The sequence below is a fragment of the Papaver somniferum genome, chromosome 4, assembly GCF_003573695.1.
Source record: "Papaver somniferum cultivar HN1 chromosome 4, ASM357369v1, whole genome shotgun sequence".
Lineage (NCBI taxonomy): Eukaryota > Viridiplantae > Streptophyta > Magnoliopsida > Ranunculales > Papaveraceae > Papaver > Papaver somniferum.
Genome location: NC_039361.1, coordinates 88565619 through 88587708, shown reverse-complemented (window position 1 = coordinate 88587708; position 22090 = coordinate 88565619). Strand labels below are relative to the sequence as shown.

General features: G+C 37.2%; 2 protein-coding genes across 2 annotated transcripts; both read right to left on the bottom strand.

Annotated features, from left to right (window-relative positions):
- Positions 1-15848: 15848 nt before the first annotated feature.
- LOC113274073 lies at positions 15849-19167 on the bottom strand. The gene is made up of 10 exons (XM_026523590.1): positions 19071-19167; positions 18552-18961; positions 17768-18441; positions 17468-17676; positions 17294-17374; positions 17103-17189; positions 16882-17014; positions 16726-16797; positions 16333-16452; positions 15849-16226 (listed from the first exon to the last, which is right to left on the bottom strand). The coding sequence occupies exons 1-10, from the start codon at positions 19101-19103 to the stop codon at positions 16144-16146; spliced, it is 1902 nt and encodes a 633-aa protein (XP_026379375.1). The 5' UTR covers positions 19104-19167; the 3' UTR covers positions 15849-16143.
- A 1053-nt stretch (positions 19168-20220) lies between these two features.
- Positions 20221-21815, bottom strand: LOC113272776 (GDSL esterase/lipase At5g14450). The gene is made up of 5 exons (XM_026522573.1): positions 21566-21815; positions 21256-21465; positions 21006-21175; positions 20604-20877; positions 20221-20524 (listed from the first exon to the last, which is right to left on the bottom strand). The coding sequence occupies exons 1-5, from the start codon at positions 21813-21815 to the stop codon at positions 20268-20270; spliced, it is 1161 nt and encodes a 386-aa protein (XP_026378358.1). The 3' UTR covers positions 20221-20267.
- Positions 21816-22090: the final 275 nt, after the last annotated feature.

The window sequence follows — 22090 nt, the reverse complement described above, 5'->3', positions numbered from 1 at the left end:
GTTATAGACCCACTGCCGCTGCTGCTGCAGTGACATCCCATCGCGCATCATAATCTAGTCTAGTGGTACTTCTTTCACTTGGGTCACTGATATCATCGTTGAGCTTCCGATCTTGAGTCAGATAAAGCTTACCAAAAAGTAAGTTAATTTAGGAGTGGCTTTACATTTTACTCGAGGATGCCTGCCGTATCCCTTGTGTGTTCAGTGGTAGGGGTACTAGAATGAATTACAAATTTTTGTTGGGGTTTTCTATTTGACATTATTGTTTTGGTACCATTCATTCAACAGCCATCACCATATGTTATAAAAAAAATGGACCAAACCCATTCCTAATTGTATTCTTAGCCTGTCATTGATGATTATCGAACAAAACAAACAACATACCCATTGTTTTTACGGAAAGATTGAAAAACTCAAATGAAAAGGAAAACTGTAGTTCTGTCTCAACCTAATGATAATTGAGGATGAAATGTATTGTTCAGTCTTCCTAATTGTCAATACTACGTGATTACGAATGCCGAACCACCGATTAAAGAAACCGATAATCTTTTTTCCAACAATTAGGAATGTACTCCTTCCGTTCTTTTTTAATATGCTGGTTTTTATAAATAAACAAGAATGTTAGGCACGTGCATGTGCTCGATAGCTAAAAAAATCTAGAAAGTTGGAGCACGTTAATTAAGTGACACCTTAATGTACAGGAACACCATGACCTCACATGCACGTTGAACGGGTGGAAGAAATAATTGGGAATTTTGGTCAATTAAGTTAAGCCCTATCTTCTCCTCCCTCCACCGTTGCAACTGGTTTTCTCCTTTTCCCAGTCCCAGATTCTTCTGCTGTCCTTTTAATTGGTAAAGTTAAAGTTTATACAGTTTGATATCTCCTTGTTTGATGGTGGTTGAAGAAATTAATAGCAAATCAACTCTAGCTAGTTTGCAGTGAGGATAAATTTCAATTTCATCATTTTCTGATGTTATTTATGAAATTCGATGGGGTTGATGGTAACCGTAAGGATGATATAGTTTCCAATTTCGTGAGGTTACGATCTATTAGCTATAATTTTCCAATTTCGTTAAGGATAATATAGTTTTTGTTTTTAATTGTAATTTTGAATATGGAGAACAGGGTTGTTTGTTTAGGTAATAATTTCTAAAAATTATTGCAACCACAGAAGATCTAACAAAGTTTAATTTAGGTAGCATGCTTGTTTTGGGGTAAAAAAAATTCTGTTCGATTCTGATCAAATAGTCTTTAGCTGTGATTGTTATGATTTTGTTGAAGAGACTTTAATTCCTGTAAATTACTTTTCTAGCCCCCCTTTATTTACTGAATGGTTAAATGAAATAAATAAAATCGAGGGCAAATTTGGAAAATATTTTTTACATCTTCAGGTACTGTTGCTACGGGGTGTTCCTTCGTTTTATATAAATAAATGTTTCGAAAAAAATATGTTGGTTTTCCAATTGGGAAAGTCAAATGTTATTTTAATTATCTGAGACCATTTTTTTCTTTTAACTTCTTTTGATGACAAGTGTCACGTGGACCATTTCACTTTACTTTTTTTCCTGACAAGTATCATGGGACCGTTTCACTTCATTTTTTTTCCTAACAAGTATCATGAAACCATTTCACTTCACTTCTTTTATTGACAAGTGTCATGAGGATCACTTTTAATGATTAATTCTCTTAATTTCCTTAAATTTCTTTACAAACAAAACCAGTTTATTAAAAAGGAATTGACCGAACAGTATAAGTTACGATTTAATTTTGCAGCCATAATTTACTCAGACTTGAATCAATTTTTTTTTGTCATCAAACGAATAAATGTACTATTAGTTGGCAATCATTTATGGAGTATTGGTTGTTACCGCTTTATCTACTCACCTTAAACTCACAAATGCATAGTAAAACACTTTAGTTTAGTCAGCTCTGCAGCTGCAACTACAGACATGGTTTCAGCAATAACTATACCAACCCAAGATTCTCTCTATTTTTCGTTTTTTGTCGCCAGAAAGAAAAAGAAGGGTTAACCTATGGAGAACAGTGGTTCGGTATTTACCGTGAAAAAAACCTCTGAGAAGATCTCATGAACTCCTTTTGGACCGTTATTTAAACTTTATAACCACGTCCTGAGAGTGCTAGATTTAACGTGGATTCAATTTCATGGCTTTCTTTTTTTCTTTTTTTCTTTTTACTGAGAACGCGTTGGACCTGTAGATTAGCATGCGATATGAGAGGCGAGACACATCGTAATATTGAACCAAGGTCAATTTAGCATTTCTGTGTTAAAATTGTCTAAAGAGACACCATGTCTTATGGAGCCGCAAACACATACCCACACCCTGACCGGACAAACCAACTATGTTAGAATACGGGCATCCAACTCAACATCAATTGGCAATAAGTGGAGAGACCCTAAGAGATTATAAACTGCATGATCTTAGATGCCCAGACAATATGGGATTATTAATCTCAACACGCCCCCTCACGTGTAGTCTTATTGGGTCTAACACGTGGACAATTAAATCGGGTGACGCGGAGTAAAGGCGCGGTCAAATGACTCATCGCAAACAGCCTGCTCTGATACCATGTTAGAATACGGGCATCCAACTCAAAACCAATTGGCAATGAGTGGAATGACTCTACACCTTATATATTAAGATCTAGGCTAAGGAGTTAGCTAACATGCTCCCCCTCCACGTGTAGGGCGGAGATTAAACCACTACAACGTGGACTTCTGTACGGGTGGACGGGCGCCCTTTGGATCTAACATTCCACTCTCATACGGACCTAACTCTGATACCATGTTTGGAGTGTGTGGGCTTCCAACTCAAAACTAATTGACAATGAGTGGAACGGCCCGTAGGATTATAAATCGCAGGATCTTAAATTAGACAATGTGGGACTAATAATCTCAACATTATTCTGTTATGAAGCATATCTTTTTTGATAAAGCCCGTTAACCATTAAATAATTATTCCTCATATGCCTCCAAAAACTCTGTGCATGGAAAATCTAAACACCATATCTAGTGAAAAGGGGATTTTTCTCTCCTTTTTACTATGAAAGAAAAAGCCAGACATAAACCAAAACAGTAGCAAAACCATCTTGGATTTAAAAAGTGGTTTAATACGAAACAACTAAAAAAGATAATAATAAACACATTTCAAAAATAAGTAGTAGGCTCTTTCTTTAAAGGAGTAAGAATTTGATGAATATAAGTTGGCTTCTTACTTATTCTTTCACTCATCACTACTCACCTGCCTTCTTCTTCTTCTAATAATTGTCAGTTTGGAAGTATTCATAGACTTTTCTTATTGTATGGTAAATGCTTCCAAGAACACCTCTCTGGCACCAGATCTGTCTATAATTCCATCTAGTCTTATATTGTTTCAGCTACCAGTCTCTCTATATCTTCTACATTACAAGTTCATCTTCATTCCGAACAGATTCTATATTTCGCGTTTCCAAAAAAGGTTGATTTTGTATACTTCATTTGTTAAATATGATGCAAGACCCGATTGGAATTCCTACTTGTTTTTCATATGGTGATAGATTCACGGATGACCCCGCTGCGGTAACGAGGTCAGGTCAGAGTGTTTTCATGTCTATATACCAAACAAAAGTCGCAGGTCAGTGTCGTCTGATAACCGTTACATGGTGTAAGAATATGTTGCTTCACGGTCTGTCGATCTCTGTGGATGGACAAGACGGCGAAAATCATTACAGCTGCAAAGTTGAGGTAAAACCGTGGTATTTCTGGAGGAAACAAGGGTCTAAAGGATTTCAAGTAGACGGTGAAGCCGTAGATATATTTTGGGACCTTAAAACAGCAAAGTTCAATGGGGAAACTGAACCACAGTCAGATTTTTATGTTGCCATTGTTTGTCAAGATGAAGTTGTGTTGCTTCTAGGTGATCAAAAGAAAGATGCATACAGAAAAACCGGTTGCCGGCCGGCACTTATCGAACCGATATTAGTTTCGAGGAAAGAGCACATATTTGGTAAGAAAAAATTCACAACGAGAGCTAAATTTCTTGACAAAGGCAAGTCTCACGAAATCTCTGTCGAGTGCAATAACAACAACAGTTGCAGTAGCAATTTTGGTGGGTTTGATCCAGAAATGGAGATAAGAATAGATGGGAATCTAGCTCTTCATGTTAAACATCTTCATTGGAAATTTAGAGGTAATGAATCAATCTTTGTTAGTAAAGTAAGAGTAGAAATATATTGGGATGTTCATGACTGGTTATTCAGTCCTGGTTTAAGACATGCATTATTTGTATTCAAACCAATTTCATCATTATCAATGTCTCCGTCATCGATATTATCTACTTCAACATCCTCATCATCTTCAACACCATCAGTATCATCAATGACATCAACACCATTGTCTTCATATCATCAAACACAAGGTTATAATGGTAATGGGTCATCGCTCGGGTACACCTTATTTCTATATGCTTGGAAAATTGAATGAGCTAGCTGAAAGTAAATTCATTTTGTAAGAAACCACATTGGCTTGTTTCTTTTCCTCTCTCTCTAGATGTGTACTATTATTATTATTTATTTATTTTCTTATTATTTATATAGTCATCAAAAGCTGGCTGGATTCATATATATATATATATATTATGCAAGTAAAATGAATTGAATTTGGTACTACAATGTAAGTTTGGTTGCTGAATTTGGTGATGATGAGTGCAATATTTGGCCTCGTAATTAACAAAACTCTTCTTTGGTATATATATACATACTGTTTTCTAAATTGCTTACTTTCACTGTTGGGTTTGAACTCAACAAAAATGAAAAAACCAAAGTTTTGCTTGCTTTAAGGGTTGCATGTGGCGGCAAACATCCACTAAATCAGTCGATTTGTTTGCTTAGAACTTTATGTTGGATGTATCTACTCATTTGAATTCTTCTAGAGCCAAGGAATAAATCCACTTAACTAGAAGTGGTCCTTTTTTTGGTGATAGTGAATTCGTAACAACAGCTTGACTCAATGGCCCAATGGATAAGGCGCTGGTCGAATCCAGAGATTCTGGTGTGGGTTCGAACGTCGAACCCAGTTGAGTCGTTTTTTTTTTCTCCTAACAAAAATAAGAAGTGATAATTGATAACAGAACAATTGTTTCCGTTTAAATTCAGTTAGTGAGCTGTCACTTATTCATTGGCTCATATGCTTTCTATGAGCTGTCACTTTCTGATTTGTCATGTGTATCTTAGCAGATATGTAATCATTACGCAGTTATTATTTCTGTGTGTGAGATTGCTTAAATGTGTAAGAGAGAGAGTAATCTTCATCTTCTTTAGTTTTATCTTTCATTGTAAAAACAATTGCTTCTGTAACTCAATAACTCTCAGTAATGGAGTTTTCATTTTCATCATATTAACTGTGTTACTATGGTATCAGACTGAGAGATATTCTCACATCTCTCAGGTTTTTCAATTCCTTTCTTGCTTCCGCATAGTTCTTCATCTTCAAGTTTTTCAGATCTGATTTTTTTTTCTCTCTTCAATCTTTAATTCAAGCTTTTTCTTTCATCTTCAATCGAAAACCCTACGAGTATCTCTATTACATCTGTTTCTTTATCTCAACTCAATAGTTTTGTTCATCTTAAACTCACAGATGACAATTTCATTACTTGGAAAAACCTGATGCCACCTGTTATTCGCAAATACAAGATTCAGCGCTTTCCTGATGGAACACATCTGTGTCCTCCTCAATTCACAAATCCAAGAAATCAAGCTAACAATGTTGAAAATCAGCTTTACACTGATTGGATGGATGAAGATGCTTCAATTATGATGTGGATTCATTCAACAATCTCTGTCAAAGTAATCGCTTATTTTTCAAATTGCTCAACATATTTTCAACTATGGTCTAGCATCACCGCAAGGTTTGCAAGATCCTCCACTACTCACTCTATTCAATTGCGCACTAAGCTCTTAGCTATCAAACAAGGTGATAAATCTATTCCTACTCTTATTAATGAGATTGAATCCTTATCTGATCAACTTGCTGCAACTGGAGAAATCATATCCGATCAAGAATTAGTAGTTGTCACTCTTGCTGCATTAAACTCCGATTATATTCCCTTTGCAACTTCTGTGCGCCACAGATATCCTCCAATCACTTCCATTGAGCTTGAAAATAATTTACTTAGTGAGGAAGCAGTGGTTAGTGATAGAAATGCTCATCTAATCACTGAATCATCCAATAAGGCATTTGCTGCTAATATGCATTCATTTCGACCTCATGTTAGAGGCACTGGTGGTAGATTTAACAGCTTTACTCCAAATTTCTCAAGAGGCTTTGGAAGATCCGGTAGAGGTTTTCATCCTGGTAGAGGTTTTTACTTTCCTGGTTCACTTTTCACTTCATCTGCACCTCCTCCTCGTCCACCACCTACATTTGCTATATCATCTGCTTCAGATACTGTTTCTACCTCAAATCCCATTTTTGTCAAATTTGCCACAAACAAGGACATAATGCACTTGAATGTCACAACAGACTCAATTTTGCTTATCACAGTGCTCATACACCTCAACATCTCACTGCTATGCTAGCATCAACAAATATTTTGGGTACCAATCCTTGGTATGCAGATACAGGTGCCAAAAACCATATTACTTCTGATCCCGCTGAACTTCAAGACATTACCACCTATGAAGGACTTGAAGAAATTCAGGCTGCTAAAGGTGAAGGTATGGCAATTACTCACTCTGATTTTGCTTTAATGTCATCACCAAACCATAAATTTCATCTCAACAATGTACTTCTTGTTCCAAAAATCCTCTGACAACTTACTCTTTGTTCATAAATTTACTTCTGACAATCAATGTTCTATAACCTTTGATTCAAATGATTTATATGTGAGGGATTTATCCAATGGGAAGATACTTTTACAAGGGCCTCACCATAATGGTCTGTATCCACTTCACTTTCTACATGATTTTACCCACAAAGCTCTCACTGGTGTTACAACAACTATTTTAGCTGATATTTGGCACAAAAGGCTTGCTCACCCCTCCTGTCAAATAATGCAACATGTATGCAATTCTCTATCACCATCTGTCATGAGAACACCAATCTTTTGTAATGATTGTCATTTAGGAAGAAGTCACAAACTACCATTTTCATTGTCAAATCATTGTAGTATTGTTCCTTTAGAAATTTTACATCTTGATCTTTGGGGTCCATGTCCAGTAACTTCTATATCTGGTTACAAATATTATATCAATATGATTGATGACTTCTCCAAATTCTGCTGGATTTTCCCTTTATTAGATAACATTGATTTCAGAAAGACTTTTTACAAGTTTAAGACTCAAATTGAAAAACAACTTCAGTGTTCCATTAAGACAATCAGAACAGATGGCGGTGGTGAGTTTATAAATAATGAATTAACAGATTTTCTCTCTACTCAAGGCATTTTACATGAAATTACTTGTCCTCATACACCTGAGCAAAATGGTGTTGCTGAGTCCAAGCATAGACATTTGCTAGATGTTGGCAGAACTCTACTTATTCAGTCTGGTATTTCTTACACTTTTTGGGTTGAAGCATTTTCTACATCTAACTACACATTTAATATACTCCCTGTCAGATCTTTGCACTTCAAATCCCCATATGAAGTTCTTTTTCACAGGGATCCTGATTACAGTTTTCTCAGAACCTTTGGCTGCTTATGTTTCCCATGGTTGAGACCATATGCTCCTCATAAGCTGGCACCCAGAAGTGTCTCTTGTATTTTTCTTGGATATGCTGATAATCACAAAGGATATAGATGCTTGGACATCTCTACAGGTAAAGTCTATCTCTCTAGACATGTTGTGTTTCAGGAAACTGTGTATCCTCTTAGACAAGTGACTTCTCCTGCTCCTCATCTTGTATCCACTACTTCAAGCTTGTCTCCATCTACACCAATTACTACTTCTACAACATCTCCTGCATTATCTGACAGCACTCCAACTCAGTCTACTTCAGCTACTACTTCTTCTGCTTCACCAGTTATTTCCATTACTTCACCAGTTTCACCTCTTACATCCTCCTCAACTTCTTCTGCTTCACCAGTTGATAATAACCATACAATGATTACAAGAGGTAAAGCTGGCATCTTTAAAAAGAAGAAATACTCCACCAAATATACTCTATCTGCCACTCTATTAAAGTCTCAGAATCCATCACTGCCAACTTGTGTATCTCAAGCATTGAAGAGTCCTGACTGGAGACCACCTCTATATGCAGAATATAATGCCTTGCAAACTGCAGGTACTTGGTCATTAGTGCTTCCTCATCCTTCCCAAAATGTGGTAGGCTGCAAGTGGATATTCAGAGTCAAGCAAAACCCTGATGGCACTATAGAAAAATTCAAAGCTAGGATTGTTGCCAAAGGTTTCCATCAACAAGAAAGAATTGACTTCTATGAAACCTTTAGCCCTATAGCAAAACCAACCACAATCAGAGTTATTCTTTCTCTTGCAATTAACTATCAAGAAGTATGTTCTTGACATTCTTGATAAATATGATATTGCTGGTGCTAAACCTTTCTCTTCACCCACTGTAAACTCCTAGCTACTTCAGGCACTCTACTTGATGACCCTACTCCTTATAGATCACTTGTTGGTGTTATCCAATATCTTACATGGACAAGGCCTGAAATTAGTTTTGTTGTTAATGAAGTATGTCAACATATGCAACATCCTACAGTTGATCATCTCATTGCTTCCAAGAGAATCTTGAGATACATCAAAGGTACTATTGATTATGGCATATTGTTCAGTAAAGGGTTATGTGTTGTTCATGGACTCAGTGATGCAGACTTGGCTGGTGATCCAGATTCAAGAAGAAGTACATGTGGCTATTGTATCTTCTTTGGCTCTAGTCCTATTTCTTGGTCTAGTAAGTGATTGGCACATTTTTGTTTTTGTGTCTTATATAATCTCAATTGTATATATCATTAGTGCTCGATTTTATATTTATTATGGCTTTTTATGTCCCTGTAGGTATTTTTGGAGAAATAAGCTTTTGCGGCGAAATTGGCTAAAAAAGTGGTTTTTGCGCTCGTGAGAGAAAATTACTATACGGACTCTCACTTTGGATAAGGGGTAACCTAATTACTAAGGGGTGACCCATTTCCAGGCATCTGCTAAAGGGAGACCAGCACATGATAGGGGGGGGGGTCATCTTCATCGTTTTAAAAACTGAAATTGGCGGGAAATTTTGTGCATGCAACTGGGAGAGTTGGGGATTGATTTCGAAGGTGTTTTAGTGAGATTCAATCGCCAGAATTGATTGGGATGGACGTGATTCAACTAAACAAGCCTGGTATAGTCGTTTGTTTGGATCGAATTGGTCTAGAAACCGAGTTGGAGCTAAACAGGGAAAGTGTTTTTACACGGACCCTATTGAGATTATTTTTAGAAGTTCTAGAGAGACTAAAGACCTAAAAATCTTTCCAAAGATACATATCTATCTAAGGAAGAGTTTGAGACAATCGGGAAAGCTCAGAAACGCGTGGAACAATTTAGAGAAAGATTATTGCCGTAACTGCCAAGAAAAGAAAAGAAGATTTCGAGAAGTTTTGGGGAGATTAAATCGCTTGTTGGCTATATATAAGTTGCTGGGAGTTCATATAAGGGGTAGAGAGTTTGGGAACCAGGAGGGCCAGAGAAGAAGAAATCAGAGTTCGATCAAACTCTGTTTCTCTGCTGCTGCGCTGGAAGAACACGAAGAACGTCGCTTTAACAGTGTTTACGACAAAGTTTGGGGGTCGCAGCTGCAGTCTCAACAACACTTCATATATATCGTTCTTCTTGTAACAGTGAACAACGCCTTTGCAACAGTTATTTCTGTTGCGATTTTTCTGTTCAATTGTTTTACTCCCTTTTAATCAACTTTTGAGCTTTATACATGTATTTTGAGATCATGATTAATATGAGGAGCTAAACCCAACACTGGGATGACGGAGGAAACCCTATTTCACGCATGTGGTAATTTTAATAATTCTTTATGACTTTTTGCACTTATTTTAATTGATTCATGATTTTCACTAATTAGTTGTGATTTCGTTTGATGGTGTATGCTTAGACGTAAGAGCTTTTGATACACCATGCTTGTGATTTACATCTAAAGTTTTAAAAATCTATTTTTGGCAAAGAATAAGAGTCCATATTTTTAATATTTGAGCTATAATTGATTGGAGTTATTAATTGAGTCACATGAATGGAATTTGGTGGAATCCTGAATCTCAGTACCTCTCGATACTGTGACAGCTTTCCTTGTACATATTATATTAAGTCTAAAATCGAATCTCAACAAGTCCGAGAAACGAACACTTTACTTACCACTACAAAATACATCAATTTTTGGCGCCGCCGACGCGGATTTGTATTAGGTTTTAGATTTTTTTTTCTTTTATTTTTGTTCTCTTTTACGCCTTTGGTATTTTTTGATTCTTTTCAGATTTCGATCGAAGCTACAAGGAAAGAAAAAGTGCTATAAAAGGAAGCATCGCCAAAGAAGGAAAGAGAATCCAAAGGAGTGAAGAAGAATATTTTGTATATAGTTATTTTGTTTTATTTTTAGAAACTGTAAATAGGGTTTTTTTGTAATTTTTCTTTTTTTTTGGACATTTTTCTTTTGGACTTTTTGGACATTGGACATTATTTTTAAAACCCTAAGGAAGGGTTAAATTAAATATAAACTGTTTGCAGGGAAGGACGACAGTTACGATACTGTCTCGGCCCCTCGGGTTCGTACACTGACATCGGAGTCGGTGGCCTGAGTCGACTTCAACGGTTCATCGCCCGTCTGGTACGGGAGGTAAGACTCTATCCACCCACGAATCCCCTGTCAGTGGGTTTTATTTTGTGTGACAACTCACACCCCTGCAATAGAATGTCGAACTGGTATTACAATAGCCAATACAACGAATATCCGACTGAGTTTCAAAATGGACGTTACTACTTTGACCATAGTGTGAATAGTGGTTGGGAACATCAGCCTTTTCAAGGTTATGGCTCATACCTTGATGAGCCCAATTACTATCCACACACGCACCGGTCATACGAGCAAAATTCTTATATTTCTCCTTTAGAAGAGTCCCTCAGGAAATTAGAGGAGTCGACACGTAAGTTAGCTGAGATGAATAACTTAGTTTATGACGAAAGAGAACTTTCTATAGAGGAATCCTTCAAGCTGATAGCTGAGACGAACGAAAGAATTGCTCGAAATAATCTTAATTTCCAATACAGTGTTTCCAATAATACCCTTGAAAATGAGGATAGTATTTTCATAATCAAGATGACGAGGATAAAATTGGTAACACTACTTGTTTAGATGAGGTTCAACCATTTTCATGTTATTATATGATGATTATGATGAGGATAGTGTTGAAGAAGAATTTGAAATAAGTATGCATAGCGATCAGGAATTTGTTACTCCAATTGAGCTTAATATATATTATTTCTTTCAATCCAAATAATTTTAATAATTATTCACCTATTCAAAAGGACGAGGATTTGACTAGAGATACCCCGTTTTAGACGATGTAGTATTTCCTTTTGATTACGAAGCGATAATGGTTTAGAGGAACGAGTTTATTCTGAGAAAATATTTTAGAGTCTAGCGATTTAGAAACAATAGTCTTAGACGAAGAAGATGAACTCGTAGAGCATTTAAACATGTGTGAGGAGCATCACTGAGTATAACCTAGAAGAAGCAATTGACCATTTTCATGATTCCATGATGATCTAGAAATTAGGAAATTGTAGCTAGTCTATCTAGAGACACCAAAACTCCAAGTTTGGGGGTGATTATCATTCTCCATGTGATTTAACTCTTAGAAAGGTCCCTCACTTGGGTCTTGACATATCTGCCTCAACCATTTTACAAGATTATCTTCATACACGTTTTCCTGAACCTAGTGATGTCCATAAGAAGTTCAGTTATTAGAAACCCATCCTCTGGTTGATGTGGTTGACCAGGCTATGATACCAGATCGACTTTGTTTTCCCACCAAATATTTTTTCCAATGTGGGAATGTATGATTTTGAAATGTGTCAATATTAAGTTTTGAGACTAAACCTAATACTTTAGGAAAATAGAACTGACACATTTGCTTAAGATTGACCACCAGTTTCATTGTGGTCGATTGTGTGAGTCAAATCTAATTGACTTAGAGGATCCTCAATTATTCAGGTTATTATTGTGTTCTACTAAGTTTTTACTTGAGTTTTTCCAGACTCTTACCTGAACCGGATCTTTTGAGGAAACCAACCCATGAAAATATTTTATTTGGACCCAGTTATAGAACCTGAACCTGAACCACAGCTAGATGTAGTTGTCTTAAACAGGAAACTAGACAAGGGTGTGCTTTATTTGTTTATTTTCTTGACAGGTTGCAGATTCCTTTTATTTGTGATAGCTCTATTTGGTTTTGATGACCCACGAAATTTCGGCTATTAGTTTATGATTCCATGAGGTGACTAATCATCTATTAGTCTGGCTGAAGACGTTAAACTTAGCACTTCTTGGGAGGTAACCCAATTCATGCAACACGGTAATATCTTTCCTTATCTCTTTTGCTTCAAATGGTAACAGTTTCTCCTTGTTCATGCTTTTAATTTTATCTTTAGAACATTGAGGACAATGTTAGATTTAAGTTTGGGGGTATGGGAGAAACTTTTTTTGCAGTATGAAAAATAAACTCCAGAGCTTAGAAATTTATGCGTATTGAGGATTGCACTAACTAATCTAAGTGGATGGAAGCATGTTGGTTGTAGGAGTTGAGGAACCAATCTGATTAGATGGCAACATCTAAAGAGTCTATTCATAAAAGCACATAGCTCAGGTGTTAGAAATAACATGATAGTTTCACCATATCTCGTTGAGTCCTTTTCACTTCTATTTTTATTTTGTTTTGTTTTTAAACTATGTTTCTCTAAGTGATTAGGTGGGGCTCACGATTCAAGTTGTTACCAATGCTAGGGTGAATTAGAGTGATTGAGATACAAAAAAAAAAAAAAAATTGAGACCAGAACACCAGACCAACCGGAATAAATTCAATAAAGTCGACCACTGGTACCCTTGTATATGGCAGTTGTGTTGACCTAGAGTTAGGTTATCGACCACTGGTTCCCTTGTATATGCCAGTGTGTTGATATTAGTTAGACTAGTACCTCAATCCATTAGGATAGGTTCATTTTGGCGGAGGCCTTCATACAGATATGGGAAACGCAGTTCACTTAGTAAACATCAAAACCATCTATGTTTTTCTATATCCATCTTCTTGATCTATCCATGTGATTAGTTTTGACTCCGGATATTGATGTCCATAGTGCAACTATTTGAGTAGAGCTATGTCACTTTATATGAATTTTAGTATGCTTGAGTGCAAACTCGTGTACAACAATTGGAATTTTGCATCTGGGTACTTCCTCCTGTAGTCAATAAGTATGCCAACCAAGGAGATTCTTTAGTGCCTTTCAAGGTTCTGTGTAGATAGCTAGGATCTGGAGTATAAAGGTTTTGTGGGTATACCTCTGGTAAGCCCTCCCGAGACTATAACTCGGCCACTAGGGCCACCTAGGGGTTTAAAGGCTTATTGCATACGCTAAATGCAATCGACGATGCCTGCGACAGTGAGTTAGGATTTTATTTTCTATTTGATTTGCTCGAGGACTAGCAAATAATAAGTTTGGGGGTATTTGATAGGCACATTTTTGTGTCTTATATAATCTCAATTGTGTATATTATTCGTGCTCAATTTTATATTTATTATGGCTTTCTATGTCCCTGTAGGTATTTTTGGAGAAATAAGCTTTTGCGGCGAAATTGGCTAAAAAAGTGGTTTTTGCGCTCGTGGGAGAAAATTACTTTACGGACTCTCACTTTGGATAAGGGGTAACCTAATTACTAAGGGGTGACCCATTTCCAGGCATCTGCTAAAGGGAGACCAGCACATGATAGGGGGGGGGGGTCATCTTCATCGTTTTAAAAACTGAAATTGGAGGGAAATTTTGTGCATGCAACTGGCAGAGTTGGGGATTTATTTCGAAGGTGTTTTAGTGAGATTCAATCGCCAGAATTGATTGGGCTGGACGTGATTCAACTAAACAAGCCTGGTATAGTCGTTTGTTTGGATCGAATTGGGCTAGAAACCGAGTTGGAGCTAAACATGGAAAGTGTTTTTACACGGACCCTATTGAGATTATTTTTAGAAGTTCTAGAGAGACTAAAGACCTAAAACTCTTCCCAAAGATACATATCTATCTAAGGAAGAGTTTGAGACAATCTGGAAAGCTCAGAAACGCGTGGAACAATTTAGAGAAAAGATTATTGCCGTAACAGCCAAGAAAAGAAAAGAAGAGATTTCGAGAAGTTTTGGGGAGATTAAATCGCTCTGTTGGCTATATATAAGTTGCTGGGAGTTCATAGAAGGGAGTCGAGAGTTTGGGAACCGGAGGAGGGCCAGAGAAGAAGAAATCAGAGTTCGATCAGACTCTGTTTCTGCTGCTGCTGCTGAAGAACACGAAGAACGGACGTCCGAAGACAGTCGTTCTTCAACAGTGTTTACGACAAAGTTTTGGGGGTCGCAGCTGCAGTCTCAACATCACTTCATATATATCGTTCTTCTTGTAACAGTGAACAACGCCTTTGCAACAGTTATTTCTGTTGCGATTTTTCTGTTCAATTGTTTTACTCCCTTTTAATCAACTTTTGAGCTTTATACATGTATTTTGAGATCATGATTAATATGAGGAGCTAAACCCCAACACTGGGATGATGGAGGAAACCCTATTTCACGCATGTGGTAATTATAATAATTCTTTATGACTTTTTGCACTTATTTTAATTGATTCATGATTTTCACTAATTAGTTGTGATTTCGTTTGATGGTGTATGCTTAGAGGTAAGAGCTTTTGATACACCATGCTTGTGATTTACATCTAAAGTTTTAAAAATCTATTTTTGGCAAAGAATAAGAGTCCATATTTTTAATATTTGAGCTATAATTGATTGGAGTTATTAATTGAGTCACATGAATGGAATTTGGTGGAATCCTGAATCTCAGTACCTCTCGATACTGTGACAGCTTTCCTTGTACATATTATATTAAGTCTAAAATCGAATTTCAACAAGTCCGAGAAACGAACACTTTACTTACCACTAAAAAATTACATCAGTAAGAGACAACATTCAGTAGCTATATCTTCCAAAGAAGCAAATCTTAGAAGTCTTGCAAATTCTGTAGCTGAAGTTTTATGGGTTTGCAAGATTCTCAGAGATCTTCATATCTTTCTTCCAGTTGCTCCATCTTTGCTGTGTGATAATATTAGTGCCATTTCTTATTCCTCCAATCCAGTTTTTCACTCCAGGATGAAGCATTTGGCAATAGACTACAACTTTGTCAGAGAACTAGTTCAATCTAACCATCTTTCAGTCTCTTACATTTCAACTATTGATCAAGCTGCAGATATCTTCACCAAAGGTTTGTCAGGACCAAGATTTACTCTTTTAAGGGACAAGTTGAAAGTTTTGCCAAAGGCAGCTCTTCTCAGCTTGAGGGGGGCTAATAACAGAACAGTTATTTCTGTTTAAATTCAGTTAGTGAGATGTCACTTGTTCATTGGCTCAGATGCTCTCTATGAGCTATCACTCTCTGATTTGTCATGTGTATGTTAGCAGATATGACAGGCTGTCTGTGTAAGTTAGCAATCATTACACATTTATTATTTCTGTGTGTGAGACTGCTTTAAATGTGTAAGAGAGAGAAAGTAATCTTCATCTTCTTTAGTTTTATCTTTCATTGTAAAAACAATTGCTTCTGTAATTCAATAACTCTCAGTAATGGAGTTTTCATTTTCATCATATTAACTGTGTAACTAATAATGACACTCGTAACCTTTTTTTTATTTTTTAACCTTAATCATCCGTCTGGGTGATAGTACATCTTTTGATTTCAGAAATAGTGCCAGGGGATATCTCATTCGCGGAACTTGCTTTATTTCGGACCCAAACCGAAGCATTTAGCCAAGAAGAACTTGTTTTTCCCAAGGTTTGCTTCTGGTGTTCGAGCTGGTGCTGCAATTAAGGTGCCAAGGGGAAATCTCATTCGCCCAACTTAAGTCTCATGATTTCGGACCCAAGCCGAACCATTTAGCCAAGAAGAATTTGTTTTTCCCATGGTTTGCTTCTGGTGTTCGAGCTGGTGCTGTAATTAAGTAAGACAAGAATCAATTGGATGTATAAACTCCCGCGGAGAATGACATAAGAAGCTGTAGATTATACTAATAGATAAGGATGAGGGTAAATCGTACCTAGTTTCGGGGAAACTCTGACAGTCTTATTAACGTTTCTTGCATCATTTTCATTCTTATTCGAAATCCCAGAAATGGTTGAAACTCTTTGGTCTGTTGTTTCTCCATTTTCATGGTCACCTAAAGCAAGAAAATAATGTGACAAAATTCTGTACTTGAGCTTTGGTTTGAAACTAGACCATCAATAAAGCATTATTAATCAGACAGTTTCTACTTTCTGTAGACATCGAAAAAAGCAGGGAGAGTTCCTTTAAAGTTGTGGCACTCACTACTAAAGAGATGAGAATTATTAGCATCAACCAACTGACTCTACCAAGTTAACTGGTACACCACTTATAACAAAATACAAGAGCAAGAAAATAATTTTGAAATAGATTCTAGAAGTTGGCTTACTCCTGCTAGGAGACTTCCCATAATTCTGTCGCAGAGCTTCCACGAAAGAACTATCTCGCTGCTCTTGCATCACTTAAAAGAGAACATATACTATAAGTTTACAGAAGCAAAGAACTCTTTTATAAAGTAACAAATATTAGAGGGAGGAGGAGGTACATAGGTCAAAAAGAGCATTTCTGTAATTAGTGGAGGAGCCAACCAACAACAACTGTACTGCCTCGGCATCTCTATTTGTGCATAACGTAGCTGTTGAGTTCAAATTTTGTGTATCTAGCAAGATACCTGCAAGCTGAAAATTGAGTATGAATTTGATCCCGTTAGAATATATGGAATTGAAGCATTTTAAGTAATGAGAATCGGTGATTAAGCCAGTTTACCAATAGGTTTTTCAAGATAGGAACTTGAAGAAGATCATAGGCATCTTCGCAGTAATTATCTGTAAGAATTGTGCACTGAGATCCAACCTAAACATACAACAGCAGACATTGAGTAAGGAAGATCGTTATCTCAACATTTTGTTCATGACATTTATTCATTGGTTAAGCGTTTATGAGAAATGAATGCAAACCTCGCCATTAGCCCGAAGAACATCTTGCCCAGTAACTACAGTACTCAATTGCTTCCTCATTGTTAGAGCCTCCACATCGACCTGGTTCCAAATTCCAGCGTGAATATAGAACATAGTTACCAATAATCAAACGCAATCCACTTATGAGAAACAATTTACAAAGAGAAATTTCACCTCGTCGGAGAATAGTAAAGAAGTAGCATCAATTCCAAAATGGTGAAAGAGCCAGGCAACTTGTTTTTGCTTCCACATACAATTCCTCTTCATATTCATTACAGGTACCACAACAACCTGCCAAGTTGCATCTCCTTGATCCGTATTACACTTAGACGTATTCGCTAACAACCATGCATAACAAATAGTTGCAACCATCGAACTCGTACCTGCAATTTAGCAATACCAAGAAATGATTGCCTAGGTAACAAGTCACTAGCAAATAAGGTCATGGGTTTTATATACTCGAGGAAACTCAACTGTTCGAAGATCCTGACAGTACAAATTTAGCCCGTGCATCACTATCCCCATTGGAAATCCTTGCAATGTTGGACCGTTGTTCATCTAGAAACCCATTAAGGTCTCTATTCCCATGACCTTTGACAACCTCTTTAATATTCGAGTCAGGCCTTAATGAGAACTTATCAAGTGAACATGTGGACGAGGAAATCGATCTTCTATGGGTAGATTCAAAAAGATTTCTCGGTGGTGAAAGAAGTAATTGGATCTCAGGAAGAGCACATGTTGACGAAGAATTTGTCCGCCTATGTACAGATTCGATAAGGTTTCTTGGTGGGGATAATACGTTGGGGGAACTAGGAACTGAGTTGTTACTTTTAAATGTTCTTCTTGATAAATTGGGTTTGGTGCAAGTATCGGTAGTTGGCAAATCGTCACGGAATCGAGACTTACGAACGAGCGGTTGTCGTGGTGGTTTCGAGATAATGGAATCTGGTTGATCATTATCAGAGGATTCTTGTTGTCGTTGTTGGTTGTGTTGGGGATTGAAAATGTTGGAAAACCGCTGATGAAGTGCTGAAGCAGGGGAGGCTTCGGCTGTTGGTTTTGATAATTCTATGGTTTCTGATTTGTTTCTACTGTGTCTTGCTGATTTTGACAGAATCTCACCACTAAAACTTTCTACAGCTCTATGTCTGTTGTCGACAGAAAAAAAACACAAACAAACAGGTTGCTCAGTTTAGAAATAATTAACTAATTCGGTGGTAGCTAGCTAGTTCCAGGTGAATAATACTACGCTACATACCTTCTGGCGGACCTCGAAAGTGGGTCTCTTCGATCCAGGAAGTCTCTACTCCCCCCACCGGCTGAAGCAAATCTTGGGGACCCAACGAGTCGTGTAGGGGAATCACAAGTACGAGCAGGAGATGCAGAGACTAAACGTTTAGCTTCATGGACCCATTCTTGAGTTAACTTCTTCTGTTCTTTGTTCCCGCCCTCGTCGTCTGTATCCTCCTCAAATCTTCTAGGAGTAGGTGTATATGGGTTATGATCTTTGTTGTTGCCGAGTTCCCTATTGGTGACATTACCAAAGAACCAATCATCTAGTAAATCAGCCACGTCCGGTTGACTACTGATTAGTCGCCGGTTATTAATCCCTGTTGATACCATTTGCTTTTGTATGCTTGTCGTTGTGGATGATGAGTTTTTCTTATCCTACAAAAAAAAAAAAAAAATACCAAAACTATAAATTAAGATCGATGATTAAAGAGTTCAAATAGTGCTCACTAGTCTCATAACTAGAATATGGTATTTCGTTACGAACCCATGATGATTCTTTACTGAACCTTGTTTCCATGGTTGTTTTTTCTCGCAATTCACATACTGATCGATGGCATAGCAGGGGGGGAGACGGAGAGTGTTTTTAGTAATTTACAAAATGATTTAACTAATGATAATATCAAGAGTTTGGAAGATTACGTGGCCGGCTTAATTAAGGTCTATTCTTTGGTTTTTTATGCAAAAGTAGATGTCATTTGCGTTGTTGACTGTAACCACTATACATTTGGAGGAGCCGGTTATTTTCAGCCCAAGTCAATTACATCGGATTTGTATTTTGAAAAAGTAGTAAAACAAAAGATCAGTGACTCTCGATTCTAACGACTTCGTAACATGAATACCTCAAGTAATCAAGCGCGTAAATATACGTATATATACTATTGCTCAGGATTATTACTGTTACGCTGCATGTGCACCAGCAAGAATACAACAGAAAATGTAGCAATGCAATGCTTGCTCGAATTACTGCAAGCAGGCCATTTTACAGTTACGAATTTCTGAAGAAGCAATTTTATGCAAAAGTTCAAAGTGATAAACTGCAAATTTTTATTGGTTTCTCCTTTCGATGTGTTTCTGTCAATGGACAATAAATATTGAGCTTAGCATACAACTGCAAATTTGGTGGGCCTGATACCACCGTAACTTTGGCAATGTCTGTTAATGAACTGAAAAATGGAAACTTTTATTAGGAACTAGGAAGATTCATGTGAGAAGAATACCTCCTGATATTCAGTAGATGTATGCCCATTATCTGGTGACAGAAGGAAGGTTGAGGTGAATGTGATGCTTACATCAGAATCCATTGGCAGCTTTGGCTATTGGAATTTCGTCTTCATGGGAGTAGTAGTTGTTGAAATCGAATTAGGCAACGTTTATCCACCTTTTAGTTATGAAGTGCTACATCACAGCTTTCATCATTTGCATATTCTGGTTTCTTTTTAAGAATGCCATGAAATAGAATGAGCAACTTCTAATGCTAACAACACTGAAATAAATATAGGCTGAATAATCAAACTTGTACATATATTAGTCAAAATAGTACCCCTTAAAACAATGCCATTACTAAGATCTGGCTACAGGTTATTTGTATGGGTATCACAGATTCACAACTTTTTCTCCATAACATATATTGTGATAACTAATTTCCTTATAAGCCATTAGTCATGATTAATGATATAGATTGTCAACGGTGCTTATAACAGGCTTCGGTGATGGGGATAGGTGGATCAGAGAGTGCACCGCCAAGAATATGATTAGCAATCCAGTGGTTCGCTGCATGAGTATAATGAACTCCGTCCCAACTAATGTACATTGATGGATTTCCACAAGATGTAGCATAAATTTCGGTTCCATTGATATACCTCTTCTGCCCGCACCCAACATGACGTGCTGGATCTCGTTCATAAATCCCACAGCATATCTTCAGAGGATCAATAAATCCTGCAAGAACAAAAATTACCCATTTAATCGAGGAGACGGATTTAACCAATCATATTTAAAAGAGCAGTGTTTATTTTACCGTGCTTCCTGGTATTGCTGATCAATTCATACTTTGCAGCATAGACATCAACATATGTCAAGGCAGCATGAGAAAGTTGTGACCTTAACCCCACCAGTCTTTCCTTCAGTTGTCTATTGTACTCCACGGCAACATCGTTGTGTGATTTGACACAACCATTCTGGTCGTAAAACCCGGGCCCTGAACCAGAGAAATAAACACGCGACAACGGCAAGCAACCTATGGGACCCGTGTTGTGTATCCAAAATGTTCTCGCTCCTTGGTGGTATAGTTTCTAGCGTCGTACAACAAAATATTAATTAAGTTTATCTTGGAACTGGTATTCTTTCAGTCTTTTTATTATATGTTTAATCAAGAATAGGTGCAACGAAACATGAAATTTCAGGTTCCAGCAATACTTACTGTTACTGCCATTACAAACTGATCAAGTAGTTTTGGGATGGATGCAACGACTACATCTATAGGATTCACAAAACCCGAAGCAAGGTCATTCTGCCCGATATCAATAGTATAGATTGCCTTAGAGAAATCATCTGGTTTAGGTAGATTCTTTCTTTCTGACGAGTTCTTTGCTGAAAAATCCAAGTTTCTGATGAATAACGACACAGGATAAAGATAGAGATTTGATGGAAGATTTGCATCATGCATGTACCTTGCCTGTAGAGTTCCCCACTTCGCGCTTTGAATTGATCAAATTGCCAAAGCTGGACATCAAGTGAGAAAGGACTAACACCAGACTGATAAAATGAGACATTTGACGGCTGAATTGTTGACCCTCCAGTTGCAAAATTTGCTCCATGCTCAAAGTTCGATCTGATTGAATCCAGATATGCATGTAGGTAGGGTAATCCCAAGTGCTCCGCTGCACATTGAGAAAATTTATATAGCAGATCAGTATTCATATTACTGTATGCACCAAAAATTGATCACGAGGAAGGAATTTCTTTGTAGTTTAAATTTACCAATGAAATCTATCACGAGACGACCATCACTGGTTCTTCCTGAAGGCCTACCAAAGAAAGTCTCTCCATTAGGTGGTGGAACAGCTAAGAAAGCTGCCGATATACCACCAGTGTCGGAATTTGAGTCGCCAAAGTTGTAAATTGCAGGGAAATTACATGGTGGCAAACCCATAACCACTTGACGATCTCCAGCACCTAAAACCCATAATGTAACCAAGAACCAAACCACTACTACTCTGTCAAACTCCATGGATTATGAATGTCACTGAACTACTAAACCACTTTTTATTTCTATTAGTGCAGTACTATTGTTTGTTAGCCAGGGGGTAAACATGTGAGGTTCCTACTGAAATTCAGGTCAGCAAATGTATGCCATATTCAAAGTGTCAGAAGGAAGGTTTCATCAGAATGTAGTGGCAGCTACTGGGCGTTACACTTGCTACTGTAGAGCTTTTCCTGTTTTTGTTATCTTGTGGTGAGAGCTGTTGGCAGAAAGAAACTTTTATCCACTTTTTGTTGAGATTA

Bases quoted from the DNA above. Each gene is read 5' to 3' on its own strand.
- LOC113274073 (XM_026523590.1), bottom strand. From the start codon at position 19,103: ATGGAAACAAGGTTCAGTAAAGAATCATCATGG. The intron at 18,962-19,070 runs GTTCGTAACGAA...TTTTTTTTGTAG, and splicing joins TCAGTAAAGAATCATCATGG to GATAAGAAAAACTCATCATC. The intron at 16,227-16,332 runs GTACGATTTACC...ACTTAATTACAG, and splicing joins CAGAGTTTCCCCGAAACTAG to CACCAGCTCGAACACCAGAA.
- LOC113272776 (XM_026522573.1), bottom strand. From the start codon at position 21,815: ATGGAGTTTGACAGAGTAGTAGTGGTTTGGTTCTTGGTTACATTATGG. The intron at 21,466-21,565 runs GTAAATTTAAAC...CTCAATGTGCAG, and splicing joins TCTCGTGATAGATTTCATTG to CGGAGCACTTGGGATTACCC. The intron at 20,525-20,603 runs GTAAAATAAACA...TTGTTCTTGCAG, and splicing joins CAGCAATACCAGGAAGCACG to GATTTATTGATCCTCTGAAG.